This window comes from Dendrobium catenatum, unplaced genomic scaffold (genome assembly GCF_001605985.2).
Source record: "Dendrobium catenatum unplaced genomic scaffold, ASM160598v2 fragScaff_scaffold_1348, whole genome shotgun sequence".
NCBI lineage: Eukaryota > Viridiplantae > Streptophyta > Magnoliopsida > Asparagales > Orchidaceae > Dendrobium > Dendrobium catenatum.
The window spans coordinates 292,345-308,484 of record NW_021319810.1 but is presented as its reverse complement, the minus strand read 5'-3'; the positions used below and the strand labels follow the sequence as shown (position 1 = coordinate 308,484).

Below are 16,140 nucleotides of genomic sequence, written 5' to 3'. Positions count from 1 at the left end.
GGCAAGATTTTAACCCAATTTCTCTTGGGCAACAAATCAACTTCATTTTTGCTTCGATGTTTCAAATTATTTTTAAATAAATCAATTAATATTATAATTCATATATTTTCATACAACTATTTTTTTACTGAATAAAAAATAGTTCATTAAGATATGAGGCGTAAAAATTATTAAGAAAATGAAGTTTATTGTGGAACTAGAATATTCAAAATGGTATAATGAATAAATTTTTCGTTTTAATGATACGCAGATATCGAGCACACAAATAAGTGATTTATGAGTGAAAGAACAATAAAACATCATATGTATTTTTACGTGGAAAACTCAAAGAGGTAAAAACTAAGGGGCCTCGTTTATATGAAAAGATTCTACTACATTTGAATGAATTACAAATGTTGATATGTCCCTTAACTTAGAGGAGGTGGGATTACAATAGTTTTGAAAGTTGTTTGAAGGTCCGACAACAATCGGGTGAAAGTTTGACGTCGTCCGGGTAGAAGTTCGACATACATGCAGTGGTCCAACGATGGTCGAGCGAAGTCTGACGACGTCTGGGTGGAAGTTTGGCAGAAGGGCAATAATCTGACGATCAATGATCGAGCGAAAATTCGACGACGTCCTGGTGGATGTTCAGCAAAAGGACAGTGATCCAATGATGGTAGAGCTAAAGTCCGACGACGTCCGGGTGGAAATTCGGTAGACGGGCAGTGATCATAGGCCAGGTCGGTGGTAGTCGGACGATGGTCAGGCGGGAGTCCGACAACGATTAGCGGCCAAGCGGAAGTCTGACGATTATCACTGGCCAAAGCGGTGATTTGACGATGATTGGGCAGAAGTCAGGTGAACGGGTTGTGATCCGACAATGATTAGGCGATAGTCAGATGACGATCGACAGCCGTGCGATAATTTGACGATGTTCATGAAAGAGCCAATAGTGATCAACGACCCGATGGTTTGACAATAACACATCATCTAGTTTATGTTAAATAAAATGTTGTTGGTGGCACACTAAAATTTTATTAAAAGTTTGGTCAGTTGAGCTAAACCTAGGAAATTTAAAGAGAAGGAATTTTTAATTCATGAATTTATTTATTAGCAATTCATTAGTAGGTGAAACATATTATTGAGTTCATGTCAAGATTTTTGAACGCATTCACAATTGGAGCTTCTTGTAAGTAGAGTGATACTCTCGAATCTATTCAAGAGTTAATTGACAGTAGAGGCTTCAATTAAAAGGTTAATTGGAAATAAATTGATGACACTCATTGGAGTTCACATTTTTATACTTTAATTAGTTCCATGAAAATATATGCTTATATATTTGAAGTGTTTGAAATTGTCAGAGAGAAGGTAGTAAATGATCATTATTAGATAAAGCCTCAAGTTTTTGCAATGTTTTTAAAATTGATGTTCTAAATATGAAATACGCATTCAATCTCATTAACGATCAATGCAAAGATGTGAATAAATAATATACATCGTTATAACTTACTTTATATCATAATTAAATATGTAACTTCAAGATCTTAATAATTAATTGATATGTGCATCATTGATGAGTGCTCATACTTGAACAACATTGATAATTTTGTATGATAAATTATTAAGGTAAACAATTAAGATTAGCGTATAACCCTTAGTTTATAAGCTTATTATACTAGCATAATTTTACTAGTTGTTATTATTAGTATAATGAATCGAGTAATTTCTACAATAAAGATTGTCAAATATTAATTAAGTGGTAAAATTGGGGATGGTTAGCACAATAACTTCATAGTACCATATATATTAACAAATAAATATTTGACTTGATTTTTAGGAAAGTTATAATATAATATTGTAAAAAAAAAAATTGTAATAAAAGCTTGTAATCATTGTTAAATTTATAGATCATAATAAAATGTAAAAATTTGCTTTGAATTATAGCCTATACATATTTATTTTTTTAATAAGTTTGCCAACCCTAAAAAGGCTGGTTTCAAGATTGAGGCTTCGTTTGGGACGGCTTTTTTATTGCTTTTAAAACGGAATTTTAATAAAAAATAAAAAAAATTTCTACTAAAACTCCATTTTAGAAAGTAGTAAAAAAGCCGTCCCAAACAAAGCCTGAGTGATGTTAGTCTCACTTAAATAAATAAATAAATAAGAGTGATGTCAGTCTCACCAACTATCTTATGATGAAAAATTATTATCACTAACAAAGGATTTGATGATCATTCAACAACTTTCTTATAATCATAGCTTGTCATCATTGAAAAATGTAATGTGTAATAAAACAAGATAGTCAATATTGTAAATATACAACAAACAACTATATTTTTTTAAAATTTAAAATTATTATTATTTTTTCATAAATAGATAACTAAAATAAAATTTATACAAATTATTAAATTATTAAAGATATGGGTGGATCTCCACTCATGTGAAGGTGGGCAAATATGCATCCTAAAAAAAATAAAATATAAGAGAGGTAATTTTAGAATTCTTCTCCACCCTCCCCTCGAAAATAAATTTTTGTCCTGATATGACCCATCTCGCATTATTTGCCTATCCATCCGAAGTCCCGAACATTTTCTCTTTGTGAATAAATGATAAAAATTTTCTCTTATAAATTTGATAGCATTATGTCGATTAAATTTTTTAAAAAAGTTATATTATTATTATTATTATTTGATGCTGTTATTATTACTATTATTTTTTTATTATTATTATTATTATTATTATTATTATTATTGTCATCAAATTAATTAAAATTTTGCTCACCATGAAAAAAGAAGTTGGATCCGCCCCTGATTAAAGATGTATAAATAAATTAAATTATAAATATATAAAAAACTTTATCAATTTATAATAAAATTAGAAAACTAACATTAACAAATAAAGTTAACAAACAAGGTGAATTGACATTAACATAATTTACATTATAAAATAAAGATTAGTAAATTAAATTAATAAAATAAACTAAATTTAATTAAAATTAAAAAATGAAAATTAACATGATATAACATAAAAAAAGTTATTATCTTAAATATCAGTAACAATAAATAAAGAGAAAACAAAAAAAAAGAGAAAACATTAGCAAAAAGATTTTAATTTTTTTTCTAAATTTTGAAATGCCATTGCCATTTTTTAAAAATGAAAAACATTTTTAACGTTTAAATCCTTCCTTAAAATTTTCCTAATTATATTCTTTTGCTTAATTACTTTTTAATGACACAACTTTTTCAAAAATAAACCAATTTAAATTCGTGTTAGGTGAAGGTAGACGCATACAACTCTTGCAGGCGTTGCCAAACGGACGGTTAGATGTACCCGATGCTACACGTGCGAAATCAAGTTGCTCCACTGCCTTTATTTTTCTGGTTTCCACGAACAGCGAACACGCTTTTGCTACTTTAAACTGAGATTTGGCACGTGTCGACCTGTTATAGGGCAGCTCCATCTTTTATATTAATTCAGGGTGTTTTAAAAATTTTGGTGCTTAAACGGCTATTTTTCTTATTTTCCCGGGTAACAAATCTCCTATTAAAAAAAAAGGACATACAGGAGAAGGAAAACTGGGTGACTGATGGGTTTGGGAGCTGATGGTGAAGAAAACCTGCTCCTGTAGTTCACAAGAAGATTCGAAGGTGAAGAAGCTTTGTTCAATGTCAGTATTGCTTGAGCTAATCTCTCTTGCCAGTTTGAAAGGGTGTCGGAGTCGCCGCGCCTTTCTCTCTGTCTAGCTTGAACTTGAGCAAGTCAGGTATTCTCCTTGGATCAGCTCTAACCATAAGAAGCTATTTCTTGAAGTGTAGATTGTTTTACGTTACCTTAATTTGTGATTTATGGAGGGGGATAGAGGTTTTGAATTGACCATTGCATAGTTCTTTCTTGAAATTTTTTTTGGGAAGCTAGGTTTTCAAGCAGCAAGCGCTGGTCTTTTTTTATGTCTTTAGATCTTATGAACTAGGTTTCTCAACACGGGCATTTGCTTTGGCTCTTGTATTTCAAACATCACTAACACTAGATTAAATTTGCGATGTTTTTTAGTTTTGCCGAGTTGGAGATTCCATGGACTCCCATAAAGAATTAACAGCGAAGAAGTCAGAGGAGGTAGTTATAGTGATCCCGGTAGAGTCAACAGCTGCAGAAAATTCTTCAAATCACCCTGCCAATGATACAAAGTTGGAGTCTTTGCAGGAACCGCATAGTGTCAAACCCTGGACACCCAGCCCAGAGATCTCAAATTCTGCTGGAATGAGCCCGAAGAAGCCCCCTAGGCCTCCACAGCATGAGGTGCTCATCCGCAGGCGTTCGATCAGTAAACCCAAGTCAAGATTTGAAGAGCCTGTGAATTATAGTGGCAGCCCCCATGCATTGGCCCATGACTTGCCTTCAAGCTCACCATATAATGGATCGCCAAACAAAAAAACTTCAGGAACTCCCAAGACTCCTCATTCCAACGTTGATGAAGAAGAAGAGGAAGAGGAGGATGAAGTGTACAAGAAGGAGTTGCTCCTGGGAACTGGAAAGCGGAGAAAAAAATGGAAAATTTGGCTTCTGATTGAGTGGCTGATGTTAATTATGGCTACAGCTTGCTTGATTACAAGCTTGCTGGTTCAAAGGTTGCAAGGACATGTGATTTGGGGCTTGGAGATTTGGAAGTGGTGCCTTATGGCGATGGTCATTTTCAGTGGGCAACTTATGACCCGCTGGGTTATCAGTGTCCTCGTATTCTTGATTGAAATAAATTTCCTTTTTAGAAAGAAAGTTCTCTACTTTGTCTATGGACTTCAGAAAAGTGTTAGGGTCTGTGTATGGTTGGGGTTGGTTCTACTCTCTTGGTCACTCATTTTCAATGACAACGATGTTCCAAGATCTCCAAAAACTGCAAAAGCTCTTAATTACGTGTCCAGAGCATTGGCTTCACTCTTGATAGGTTCTGTTATTTGGTTGGTAAAAACCGTTTTGGTAAAAATATTAGCTTCATCATTCCACATGAACAGATTCTTTGATCGGATTCAGGAGACTCTCTATCACCAGTATTTGCTGCATACTCTTTCAAGACCTCCAGTGATGGAAATGGCAGAAAAAATTGGTCCTTCTAAGAGTTCATCTGAGTTCAGCTTTAGGAGTAGTGTGAAAAACAAAGGAAAAGGAAAAGGAGAGGAGCTAGAGGCCATTGACATTGCAAAGCTTCACCGCATCAGCCAGGAGAAAGTCTCAGCTTGGACCATGCGAGGTCTTGTAAACGTTATTAGAAGCTCTGGGCTCTCAACAATTTCAAATACGATTGATGAGAGCTTTGATGAGGATAGGGGCGAGCAAAAAGATAAGGAGATAACTAATGAGGGAGAAGCAAGGGCGGCAGCTTACCAGATTTTTAAGTTAGTTGCAAAACCTGGTTACAAGTGAGAAAATGGCCGCTTAGGATACAGTATCAGTTTTTTCTTGATTCATTCATCGAATTTATCTTTTAATAATAATTATGGTCATTTTTACTAGATACATTGAAGTGGAGGATCTTATGAGGTTTTTAAGCAAGGAGGAGATCATATATATGCTCCCACTTTTTGAAGGAGCTTCGGAGACTGGGAAGATCAAGAAATCTGCATTGAGGAACTGGGTGGTAAGTTAAAAACCTTATTGAATAGCGATGGGCAGCAGTACTTTACTTTATATGGTTTTACTGATCGTGCAATGAATGGCTCTTACAACTGGCGACTGATATTGGTAAGATTTCCAAGGGGAATTACATAAGGAAATTACTTTTTTCTGGCATGGGGAGTCGTTTGTTTTTTTTATGGATATGAAATCAAACATAATGAACACTGAATGCTTCCTAGACCTTTATCTTTCAACTTAGATTTCGCTTTAATGGTCCTCTTGGTTATATTTACATTGCTCAGGGACATAGGAGTAACAGGAATTTGGCTTTTCCAGTTTCTCATGCTATCTCCATCTTAGCTGAATTCATATTTCTTAAATATTTTCCCTCAGTGATTATCATTTTTGCCACTTTTGGATTTTAATTTCAATTGGACAACCTAGACGCCTTTCCATACTTGGATGCTAATAACTTGTAACTAATGGCCATGCCAGTCATGCCTATTGTTCAAGGCAGATGGAAACAAGAACATTCTGAAGTTGTCTTTTATTACTCTATCGCTTTGCTAGAGAAACAATACGATATTAATCAATTGATATGCGCTTTTCTGGTTCCAAAGTATGTCCAACAAATTCCATCGTTTAGTAAAGAGTCTTACTTTCTATTGATCACTAAACATCCTAATAAGAAGATGACTTGAACCGAATAACATTCCTCGCATTCGAATAAGGTCATGCATATTGGAAATAAAAAAAGTAAAGAAATATCTAAAGAGAAAATATTTTATTCAATAGCCAACAATCCTCTATAAGTTATGTATTTCTATATTCATAGAAGGAAAGCATGCTCCATGCCATGACAAAAAACACTAAAACAAAGGCAAAACATGCTCCATGAAGTAAAAAAAAAATAGTTACAGGTTCAGCAACTCGGATCTTCAAATTATGGAAAACAGGGCTGTGGAATCTATTCTAATTTCTGGAACCTGCTGCAAAGACTTGTGAGTTGGATGGTATCTTATGCTTTGTAAGATATGGTCACAATGAGTCATATGTTTTATTGATCCTAAGGTAAGAACACAACAACAACAACAACAACAACAACAACATCAAGCCTTTGTTCCACTATGTGGGGTCGGCTACATGAATCCTTTTTCTCCATTGTGTCCTGTTAAAAGTCAAATTCTCGTTTAAATCTAATAAAGAAAGATCATTTCTAACATTTTCTAACCAAGCCTTTTTAGTTCTAACTCTACCTTTCTTAATATAAGTCAAATATAAAACCTCTAATTTCCTAACCGGTTCATTGGAAGGCCGCCGTTTTATATGACCAAACCATCTAAGGCGACTCTCTCTAATCTTATCTTCTACTGGCGCTACTCCAACCTTTTCATGTATATGCTCATATGGTATCCTATCTCTAAGGATAAAGCCACTCATCCGCCTGAGCATCCTCATCTCTGCAACACTTAACTTAGTATTATGTTTCTCTTTTAATGGCCAACATTCGGCACCATAAAGCATTGCAAGTATCACCACCATCTTATAGAAATTTCCCTTAAGTTTGAGGGGGACTTTTCTATCACAAGGTAAGAACACTGCAAGAAAAAAAAATTGAAAGCAAAATTAAACTCCAGCTGAACAGTTCGTGAATCAGAATGGAAATGTTCGACACAATGCAAGCTTACATCTGCGATTACAGTTCTATTACTTGAACTCCATTGAAAAGGTGCAAGGATTGCCGGAACAGTGCTGGAACTAATCTCATTTCCATGATGTCTCATAGCTGATAGTATTGATTGGTAGAAATGAGTCAAAGAAGAAATCCTTATTCCTTTCCCTCTGATATTTGTTTATTTATGCATTTTCAATCCTAACACTTTCTTGTTTAAAGGTGAAAGCCTATCTTGATCGCAAGTCACTCGCACATTCACTGAACGACACGAAAACAGCTGTCAATCAACTGCACAAGCTTTTGTCTGCTATTGTTATTGTTCTTATCATAATCATCACAGTGCTTATAATGGGTTTTGCCACAACAAAAGTGCTAGTTTTGATATCATCTCAGCTTCTACTAGTTGGCTTCATATTTACAAATAGCTGCAAGACTGCTTTTGAAGCAATCATATTTGTTTTTGTGATGCATCCTTTTGATGTTGGTGACCGATGTGTGATCGATGGTGTTCAGGTAATTATTTGAGTTCGATTATTTGTTTTTCTGCCATTTGTTTGATTAATACTGATTTAGTAGTTAATGCTTTCAGATGATTGTGGAAGAGATGAACATTTTGAGTACTGTTTTTCTTCAATCTGACAACACAAAAATTTACTATCCAAATTCAGTCTTGGCCACCAAACCAATAAGAAACTTCTATCGAAGCCCTAACATGGGTGATTCTGTGGAATTTTCTGTTGATATGTCAACTTCAATGGAGAGAATAGCTGATCTGAAGGCTAGGATTAAAACGTAAGTGAATTATGTTATTCTTGTAAATTATCATGGACATACTTAAATTATGCTCATGTCATGGAATAAGGGCTATCTTGCGACAAAAGTAGTTATAAGTTATTGCTTCTATGATTTCAACTTCTCTCTTCTCTCTCTTCGTTTCCTTTTCTTAAAAAATCCCACTCCCTCCCTTATCTTTTTTTTTTTCTGCATTTTCCTTTCATAAATTGAAATATTTTAATAATGACTTAATTTAGAAGCTGCTGGCTCTTTTCTATGAATGATTGACAATAGAGTAATTGAAGAAGTATTAAAAATTGAATCATGAAAAGAATTAACTAGGACGAATTAAAATATGATTACGTTAGTTAAAGATTAGTTGGATGTCTTATGCAGATGTTTGATAGTAGAAAATATATTTAGTTAGATATTTTAAGATAAATTTTATAAATATGTTAAGTAGATCGGTTATGCTATATGGATGAGTGTTGTAGTAAAAATTGTTATTACTTAAATTGAGGAAGATGAAAAGTAAGATTGTTAAGATGAATTTATGGCAAAACTAGAGGGTAAATCAATTAATGAATATATTTGAAGAATAGTTGGAGTGATGAGGTATTTGAAATTAAACTTTGGTGGTTTGGATATTTACAATGAATGGTAGAAAATTGACTTACTAGATGAGTAGATAAAATTAAGGCTTGTTTGGTTGAGGCTTACATTAAGCAATGCCATGAAAACTAAGCCTGATGGATTATTAAGTCTTAAGCTAAGCCTTTTTTAGTTGTTGAAAAAGATAAGCTACTCTAAGATGAGACAAGTTGAGAAATGATTTGTTTTCATTTTAGCTTTAGCTTAAGGTAATTTTCGTAATTCATCTCAGTGCTCTAATATTGTATAAACAATATTTGATGTAGTTTAAAGAGATCATAAAACGATCTATACCATGACAATTGTTTATGAAATAAAGCTTCATCATCCATGGATTTGGCTGAGTTGTCTATTTCGTTGATGACTTGACCACTCATATAGGCTGTGATTCATCAAGAGATATAAGTTAGCTTCTAATGACTTTTCTAGTAATATGATGAATGTTAGAGACTTGGTGTCAATGAGAAATCAACGATTTCATGAAAAAATGACAACTAGGATGACCAAATCCAAGTTTTTATTGCCTCAATTTGTGTTCCAATAATTAATTACCCGAGGTTTAAAAAACATGATAAATAATAAGTTTTAGAATCCTATGTTGAATCAAAATTGCAAGTGTCATGACTTGGCTTGGAGGCTCAGAATATCGAGTTGGTTGGATGGATATTTAAATTTTATTCACTACAACAACAACAACATCAAGCCTTTGTCCCACTATGTGGGGTCGGCTACATGATTCCTTTTTCGCCATTGTGTCTGGTTAGAAGTCAAATTCTCATTTAAATCTAATAAAGAAAGATCATTTCTAATATTTTCTAACCAAGTCTTTTTAGGTCTACCTCTACCTTTCTTAGCATAAGTTAAATCTAATACCTCAACTTTCCTAACCGGGTCATCGGAAGGCCTCCGTTTAATGTGACCAAACCATCTAAGGCGACTCTCTCTAATCTTATCTTCCACTGGAGCTACTCCAACCTTTTCACGTATAAAGAATATCACCAGCAAAAAGTATACACCAAGGTACATCCTCTTGCAAATGTCTAGTGAGAACAAATCCACATATTAAATAACTGCAAACTACTTCTGATATATTGAAAGAGCCACTAAATCCACATAATTCATTTAAAAATACCATTGGAAGTAAATTACTCTCTATTGTAGATTTAATGACTTAACTTGAAGACATTAGTCATAATAAGGATGAGTTGTTGCTACTCAATGGATAATCATATTTCTAAATTATAGTATCACAATAAAAATTTGAAAATCAATATGTATGCTTGTTAAAATAAGTCATCATAATTATTTTGTACATCCTTTTCTAAGAGCCACCATCTAAATTGTATCATTAACGGTAATTCTATTTTCATTCTATTTTCTAATACCTTTAACAATTTAAGCATGTGGTTACATTGCATTCCTAGGTCCCAACCAGTAGTACCATAGGGAGGTGGTTTAAAATTGCGCAATAAGAGGCGCGCCTCAGTGCAATTTCGCCCCTTTAAGCCTTAAAGCCAACGCAATTAGTTCAGGATATGAGGCGTACACCTCAAGTTTACTAAGGCGAGCACGCCTCGCCTCACGGTTGAGAGGCTTCCGCCTCTAAAAAAAAATAAAGCTAATGTACATACTCGGTACCGCTAGGTATGCTAGTACATGCTCGGTACCGCTAGGTACATGGTCGGTACCACTCGGTACATGGTCGGTACCGCTCGGTACATGCTTGGTACCACTCAGTATCTTTTCATACAAACAACTTACGAACTTTAAAAACAAGTTGAACTTCAAAATTATTCTTGCAATAAAAATTTATAGGGGACAGCGCCCCCTTGGACCCCCGGCAGACCGGTATATTGTTGTATTCATTTTGTCTTATTATTGAGATATTTTGATTTCACTTCATATATTGTGCATTTTTATGTTTTATATATTATTTACTCATTGGTATATAGAAAATTATCATTTTATGTTTACGCAATTTTTTGATTTTGAGGTTTACGCCTCGCCTCACGAATGAAAACAGCTCAATACCCGATTACGCAATTTTAAACATTGGGGAGGTGTATTTCAACATGCATATGCAAGCATTTCCATATAAATCATTTCATTTTTATTTTCATATAATTCCATTTTTTTGTAAAATGAGCATTCTATGACTTATCATAAATGATTGAAGCATGTTTAGAAATCCATATATTCTATTTCAATATGATCAATCATTTATAAGAAACATAAATCATAAATGAATTCGTAATAATAATAAGTTGAATAAGTATCAATAATAATTGATGCATCAGGTTTAAAAGAATCAATATTATTACTAGAAATTAAATATCTGAATGCTTACCTCAAATTCACAAGTTATGTCCTGTTATTTACTCCTTAAAATCACCTCTTTTGTTTTAATACTTATAACGACTCAGGATCTCATTATTTAATAGGATTAAACTATATAATAATTAATATTTATCGATTTATTTTAATACTTCACATATCATTTCAATGATTTTAGTAACTTAGAAATTTAATTTAATTAAAATTTATTTTTTATTCCAATAATTGAAATCATATTTTAAATACTTGTTTAACATAAATCTATATTTAATAATTAATTGGTTACAACTATTGAGCAAATGAGAATAATATCCAAATAATTGATATAAGTTATCATTAAATAAACCTCATATTTAAAAAATTTAATTCAAACTGATCTAAGTTGTTCTTGTATAAAGTACCACCTTAATATATATATATATTTCAAATAATAAAAAATTAACTTTCAAATTTCTTAAATAAGTTTTTAAATTTACATTATATTTGAAAAATGTTGCACTATCCATGCATTTAAAACAATTCCTAACCGTTCTCTTTAGAATTAAAAAATAGGCTTGGACTATTTGGTTGGATAAAAAATGTAGTGTAAAATGAATGCAGTGTAAATGAATACAATGTAAAAGAAATATTTGAAGTTGTTTGAATAAATGTAAAGTAAATGCATCTATACATAGGTTGAGTGTTGACCTCCACATGAGAGCCCAAAATCCGTCAAATCTTCTGCTCAAATCCTGGTTGAAAATCCCATAAATCTCGCTTAAATTTCTCTTTGCCTCTGCCTTGCCCACCACCTCCTCATCGCACACCAAGAGAACCTGCAAGGTACGATTTTTGCATCTATGTCATAGTGTAAATTTCTCGTCGCATATGTAACATAACCCTTTTGCCCTCCTATCATGTTTCTCCCCCTCTATGAGGCGCTTGAAATGGCTTTCAGGACAAATTTCACCACTCTTTTCCTCTGGCGCTTCTATCTAAAAAGGCACCGTTTGGGTTCTCGGTGCCAAGGCCGGGGAGGTATTCCTATAAGTGCCTCCCATGTAGTTGCTTATGCGTACATTTTCCTTCTTATGTTTCTCTTCCACCCATTGTGCAAGTTCTATTGTCTCTCTCAGCCCCCTTGGCTAGTTGGCTTCAACACCCTGAGTTCTGCTCTTATGTATTCTTTCAGGTCCTTCATGAAATTCCTCTCCAAACCTTTCTCAGAAATTCCCCTCAGCCTACTCGATAGTAGCTCAAAAAAAAAAAAAAAAAATCAGTACTTCATGACTGTCCCCAGTACCCTCCTGGGTCAAGGCATAAAATTGCTCGTGGATGTCTCCTTCCCCGATGGCTCGAAAATGTTCTAACATTCCCTCTTTAAATTATCCTCATGAATGGAGCGGGTACCTCGCCTCCCTCCACTGAAACCAAGCTAAGGCTTTGCCCTCAAATCATAGCTCTGTCGCCATGAACTTTTACTCCTCTGTATGTCCATTGATAACAAAGTAACGCTCCACCTAATACACCCATCATTGAGCAGCCTCCCCTTAAAAAATGGCATTTTTAGCTTCATCACCCTAGCATCTCCACCCTAATTTCTTCTCCCACTATTGTTTCCCCTCGTGTATCAAGTGTGGGAATCCCATCTTTCTTCCATTCGTCCCCCATAGTGGTCGGTAACCCCACCACCTCTGCCACAAAACTCTCTTCATACTATTCCCCATTCTGAAGATCATATTCCAACCCCTTACTGGAGCCCTAGGAGGTGGCTCTTGGTAACAAAAACTCTCCTCATGAATGGAGCGGGTACCTCATCTTCCTCCATTGAAACCAAGCTAAAGATTTGCCCTTCAATCATAAGCTCTGCCACTATGAGCTCTTCCCCATCTGTAAACCCATTCATAGCAAAGTAACGCTCCACCTGATACACCAATCTTTGATCACATTCCCCTTAAAAAATTGGCATTTTTAGCTTCATCACCCTAGCATCTCCACTCTAATTTTCTCTCCAACTATTGTTTCCCCCCATGTATCGAGTGTGAAAATCTCACCTTTCTTCCGTCCATCCCCCATAGTGGTTGGTCACCCCACCACCTCCTCCACAAAACTCTCTTCTTGATGTCCCCCATTCTGAAGATCCTATTTTACCCCTTACCGGAGCCCTAGGAGGTGGTTATTGGTAAAAAGAAAAAAAAAATTCTCCTCGTCAAACTCTTCCTGTTCGACTCCTTTTCCCTTAGTTGTGGTCAAAGGAGTCCCGATCTATTCTGGATTAGGGTTAGCAATTGGAACTACCGGTGGAGTATTTATTTCATCTTGAAGAGCCTTCTTAACATCTCCTCCACCCCTCCAATTTGTTTCTCTATATGGTTTTCTATAAATGAAAACATTTCTTCCATTGTGGAGAACTTCACCTCTACGCCATTTTGAATTGCTTTGTCTTGCCTTCCAATGCATTCACTTTCATTGCTGTCATTTACGGATCTAGGTTCCAAACTGCAAAGAAAACATCAATTAAGATCTTGAAACAGCAAAAAATTAGCAGTTGGGAGGAGATATGCAGCAAAAATCAGCAAGGATAACTCAGATTTCGGTGCAGGGCATTGCTTTGATATCATTTTGATATGCCTTGGAGACAAAAAACAACGAACAAATAATGAAAAAAATTGTAAAAATATTAATAATAATGACTGATTTTGGATTATAACTTCAATTTGAAAGCAAGATGCATGTGATCTACAATTTGATAGGTAGATCGGCTCTCCCAAATAACCTATGTGCCACTAGGAAGCCCTAAAAGCTACAACAAACACAAAATAAAAATCTGCATAAAAACAAATACCCTAAACTTAGCCTTAAATAATCTCTCTTCCTCCCCTCCTAAATCAGCCCCTCATTTCTAATATATTTTCCTAATCTATTTGAAATTCAATTAGGAAATCCTTTCCTCGTTGATCATCTCTTAATATAATGAATTAATTCCTAGTTGGACACCACCAAATCAATCGAAATACCCTCCCTGGATTCCGCCCCTCCTTCCTGGGCCGGATTTTGTTGGACCAGCCGGTCCAACCCTTCATAGTTTCCCCCCTCGCGGGTTGCTAAATTCTTGTTATATATTATGTTGAAAAACTTATAGAAGAGCTTAGAGGTGAAAGACTTGTTAAATCCTCATTCCAATGCGGATGCCGAAGATAGTTTTTATAGAGAATATAAGCCTCAAGTCAGTGGAACAAGGCAGCCATAAACACCTATGAAGTAAATAAGAAAAATTTGCAAGCAAATAATATTTAGTTTATAAATACATAGCATCAATTAGTAATTAAAGCAGTCCTTGTGTTTTGCATAGGATGGACCTTTTCTCATTTGGAAATATAAGAGTCAAGAAATCAACAAGGATTAACTTTTTTTTATTTTATTTTTTAGAGTTAACAAATCATTGCTTTCTAATGATTTCTTGTTTCCTATGTTGATGTTCCCACAGGTACCTTGAGGGCAAACCAAACCACTGGCAGCAAAACCACAGCATTGTGGTGAAGGACATTGTAAATGTCAGTAAAATGAACATGGTCCTCTATGTGACACACACCATGAACTATCAGAATATGGGCGAGAAGAACAACCGACGAACTGATCTTGTCCTCGAGTTGAAGAAGATCTTTGAAGAGCTCTCCATTCGGTACAATCTCCTGCCTCAGGAGGTGCATCTCAGCTACATTGGGCCAAACCCATTGCCTATGTCAACCTGCAATGGTCAAGCTTGAATCTTGACGCTTTTTGAAGGAAATTCAAAGTTTTCAACAGGTTTTGCTTTCACCACCTTGCAGTTTTAAACTTTTTACTGGAAATTGAATTTCTTTAGAGCAGAAGTAACTTTCGAAATCATATTTTATCTGTTGTTGAGATGTCTTTTTAATTCTGATGGTTTTGTTTTGCTTAAATTCGCTGAAATGAGAGGATTACATAAATTTTAGCTGCCCTAGGTAGGGCTGCAAACGAACCGAGCCGAGCCGAGTATGTGAGTGTTCATGTTTGTGTTCATTTAATATCAGCTTGTTCAAGTTTGTTCGAGCTTTATTGTTTTTGTTCATGTTTGGTTCATTTAAATTAATGAGTGTTCATGTTTGGTTCATATTCAGTTCATGTTCGTTCGTTTAGTGCTTATCGAGCTTATTTGCGAACATATTTAACAAATTTTTTTTTAACTATCAAACAAATACGTTCATGAACATATCTATGAACAAACCCATTTATAATAAAAGCAATTGTCTATGTAACAAAGACAATCATTATTTATATTTATTAATTTTATAGTCAAATATTAATTATTTTTATTTAGCTTATTCACGAGTTCAAAATCGAACTCGAATCAATCTTTTATCGAGCTTGTTCATGAACTTCAAATGATGTTGTTCGTGAACATAAATGAGCCGAACACATTAGTGTTCAAGATTGTTTATTTAAAAATCGAGTATTTAAAATATTGTTCAAGTTTGTTTGTTTAGCTAATTAAACGATCACAAACGAGCTTTAATCGAACCGAACAACGTGTAGCTCGTCAAACGTTTGGTTCGCTTGCAGCCCTAGCCCTAGGTTATGCCGGGTAGCGTACGGGTGGCATTCGATGTTCCAGGAGCCAGCTTCTAATTCTAAATTAATTTGAGAGGAAATTTGTATTCTTATATTCTCATATTGAGTGATTAGACTTGGAGGATTTGGCTGTTTTTCTACTAGTTCTTGTTGACGAGTTAAGGATTTTCAAAGATTCATATGACATCATGAATTTAATAAAGGGGGTTGGGAGTAATAGCCTGGTTTGAAGTCTAGACAATGAGGAAAAATGATTACGGGCGGCGACCGGATTTGTACAGAGGCGAATCCGGATGTTATTCTATATTAGTTGCTTCGCAGATTAGATTAAAATTTTATTTGAGACAATTTTTTTATTACGTTTTAATAAATAAAAAATTAATTAAAAATTTTTGTGCTAGAATAATAAAAAAAATTTCTCAAATAAAACCTAAGCTCACTTATAATATACTCCATGAAGGCATGAACTATACAGCCTCCTTGACTTTATGGTCCCTATGCAGCACTTATAAATATGAATAATACCTTCTATATCACATAAAACA

General features: G+C 34.4%; 1 protein-coding gene across 2 annotated transcripts; it reads left to right on the top strand.

Annotated features, from left to right (window-relative positions):
• Positions 1-3,515: 3,515 nt before the first annotated feature.
• Positions 3,516-14,890, top strand: LOC110106769 (mechanosensitive ion channel protein 10-like). 2 transcript variants are annotated; one of them, XM_028699641.1, is made up of 7 exons: positions 3,516-3,745; positions 4,033-4,095; positions 4,183-5,393; positions 5,488-5,611; positions 7,484-7,777; positions 7,854-8,056; positions 14,490-14,890. In XM_028699641.1, the coding sequence occupies exons 2-7, from the start codon at positions 4,054-4,056 to the stop codon at positions 14,767-14,769; spliced, it is 2,154 nt and encodes a 717-aa protein (XP_028555474.1). In that variant the 5' UTR covers positions 3,516-3,745; positions 4,033-4,053; the 3' UTR covers positions 14,770-14,890. The 2 variants fall into 2 exon arrangements, with proteins under 2 accessions (XP_028555474.1, XP_020692434.1); XM_020836775.2 differs by having other exon boundaries at positions 3,517-3,745; positions 4,033-5,393.
• Positions 14,891-16,140: the final 1,250 nt, after the last annotated feature.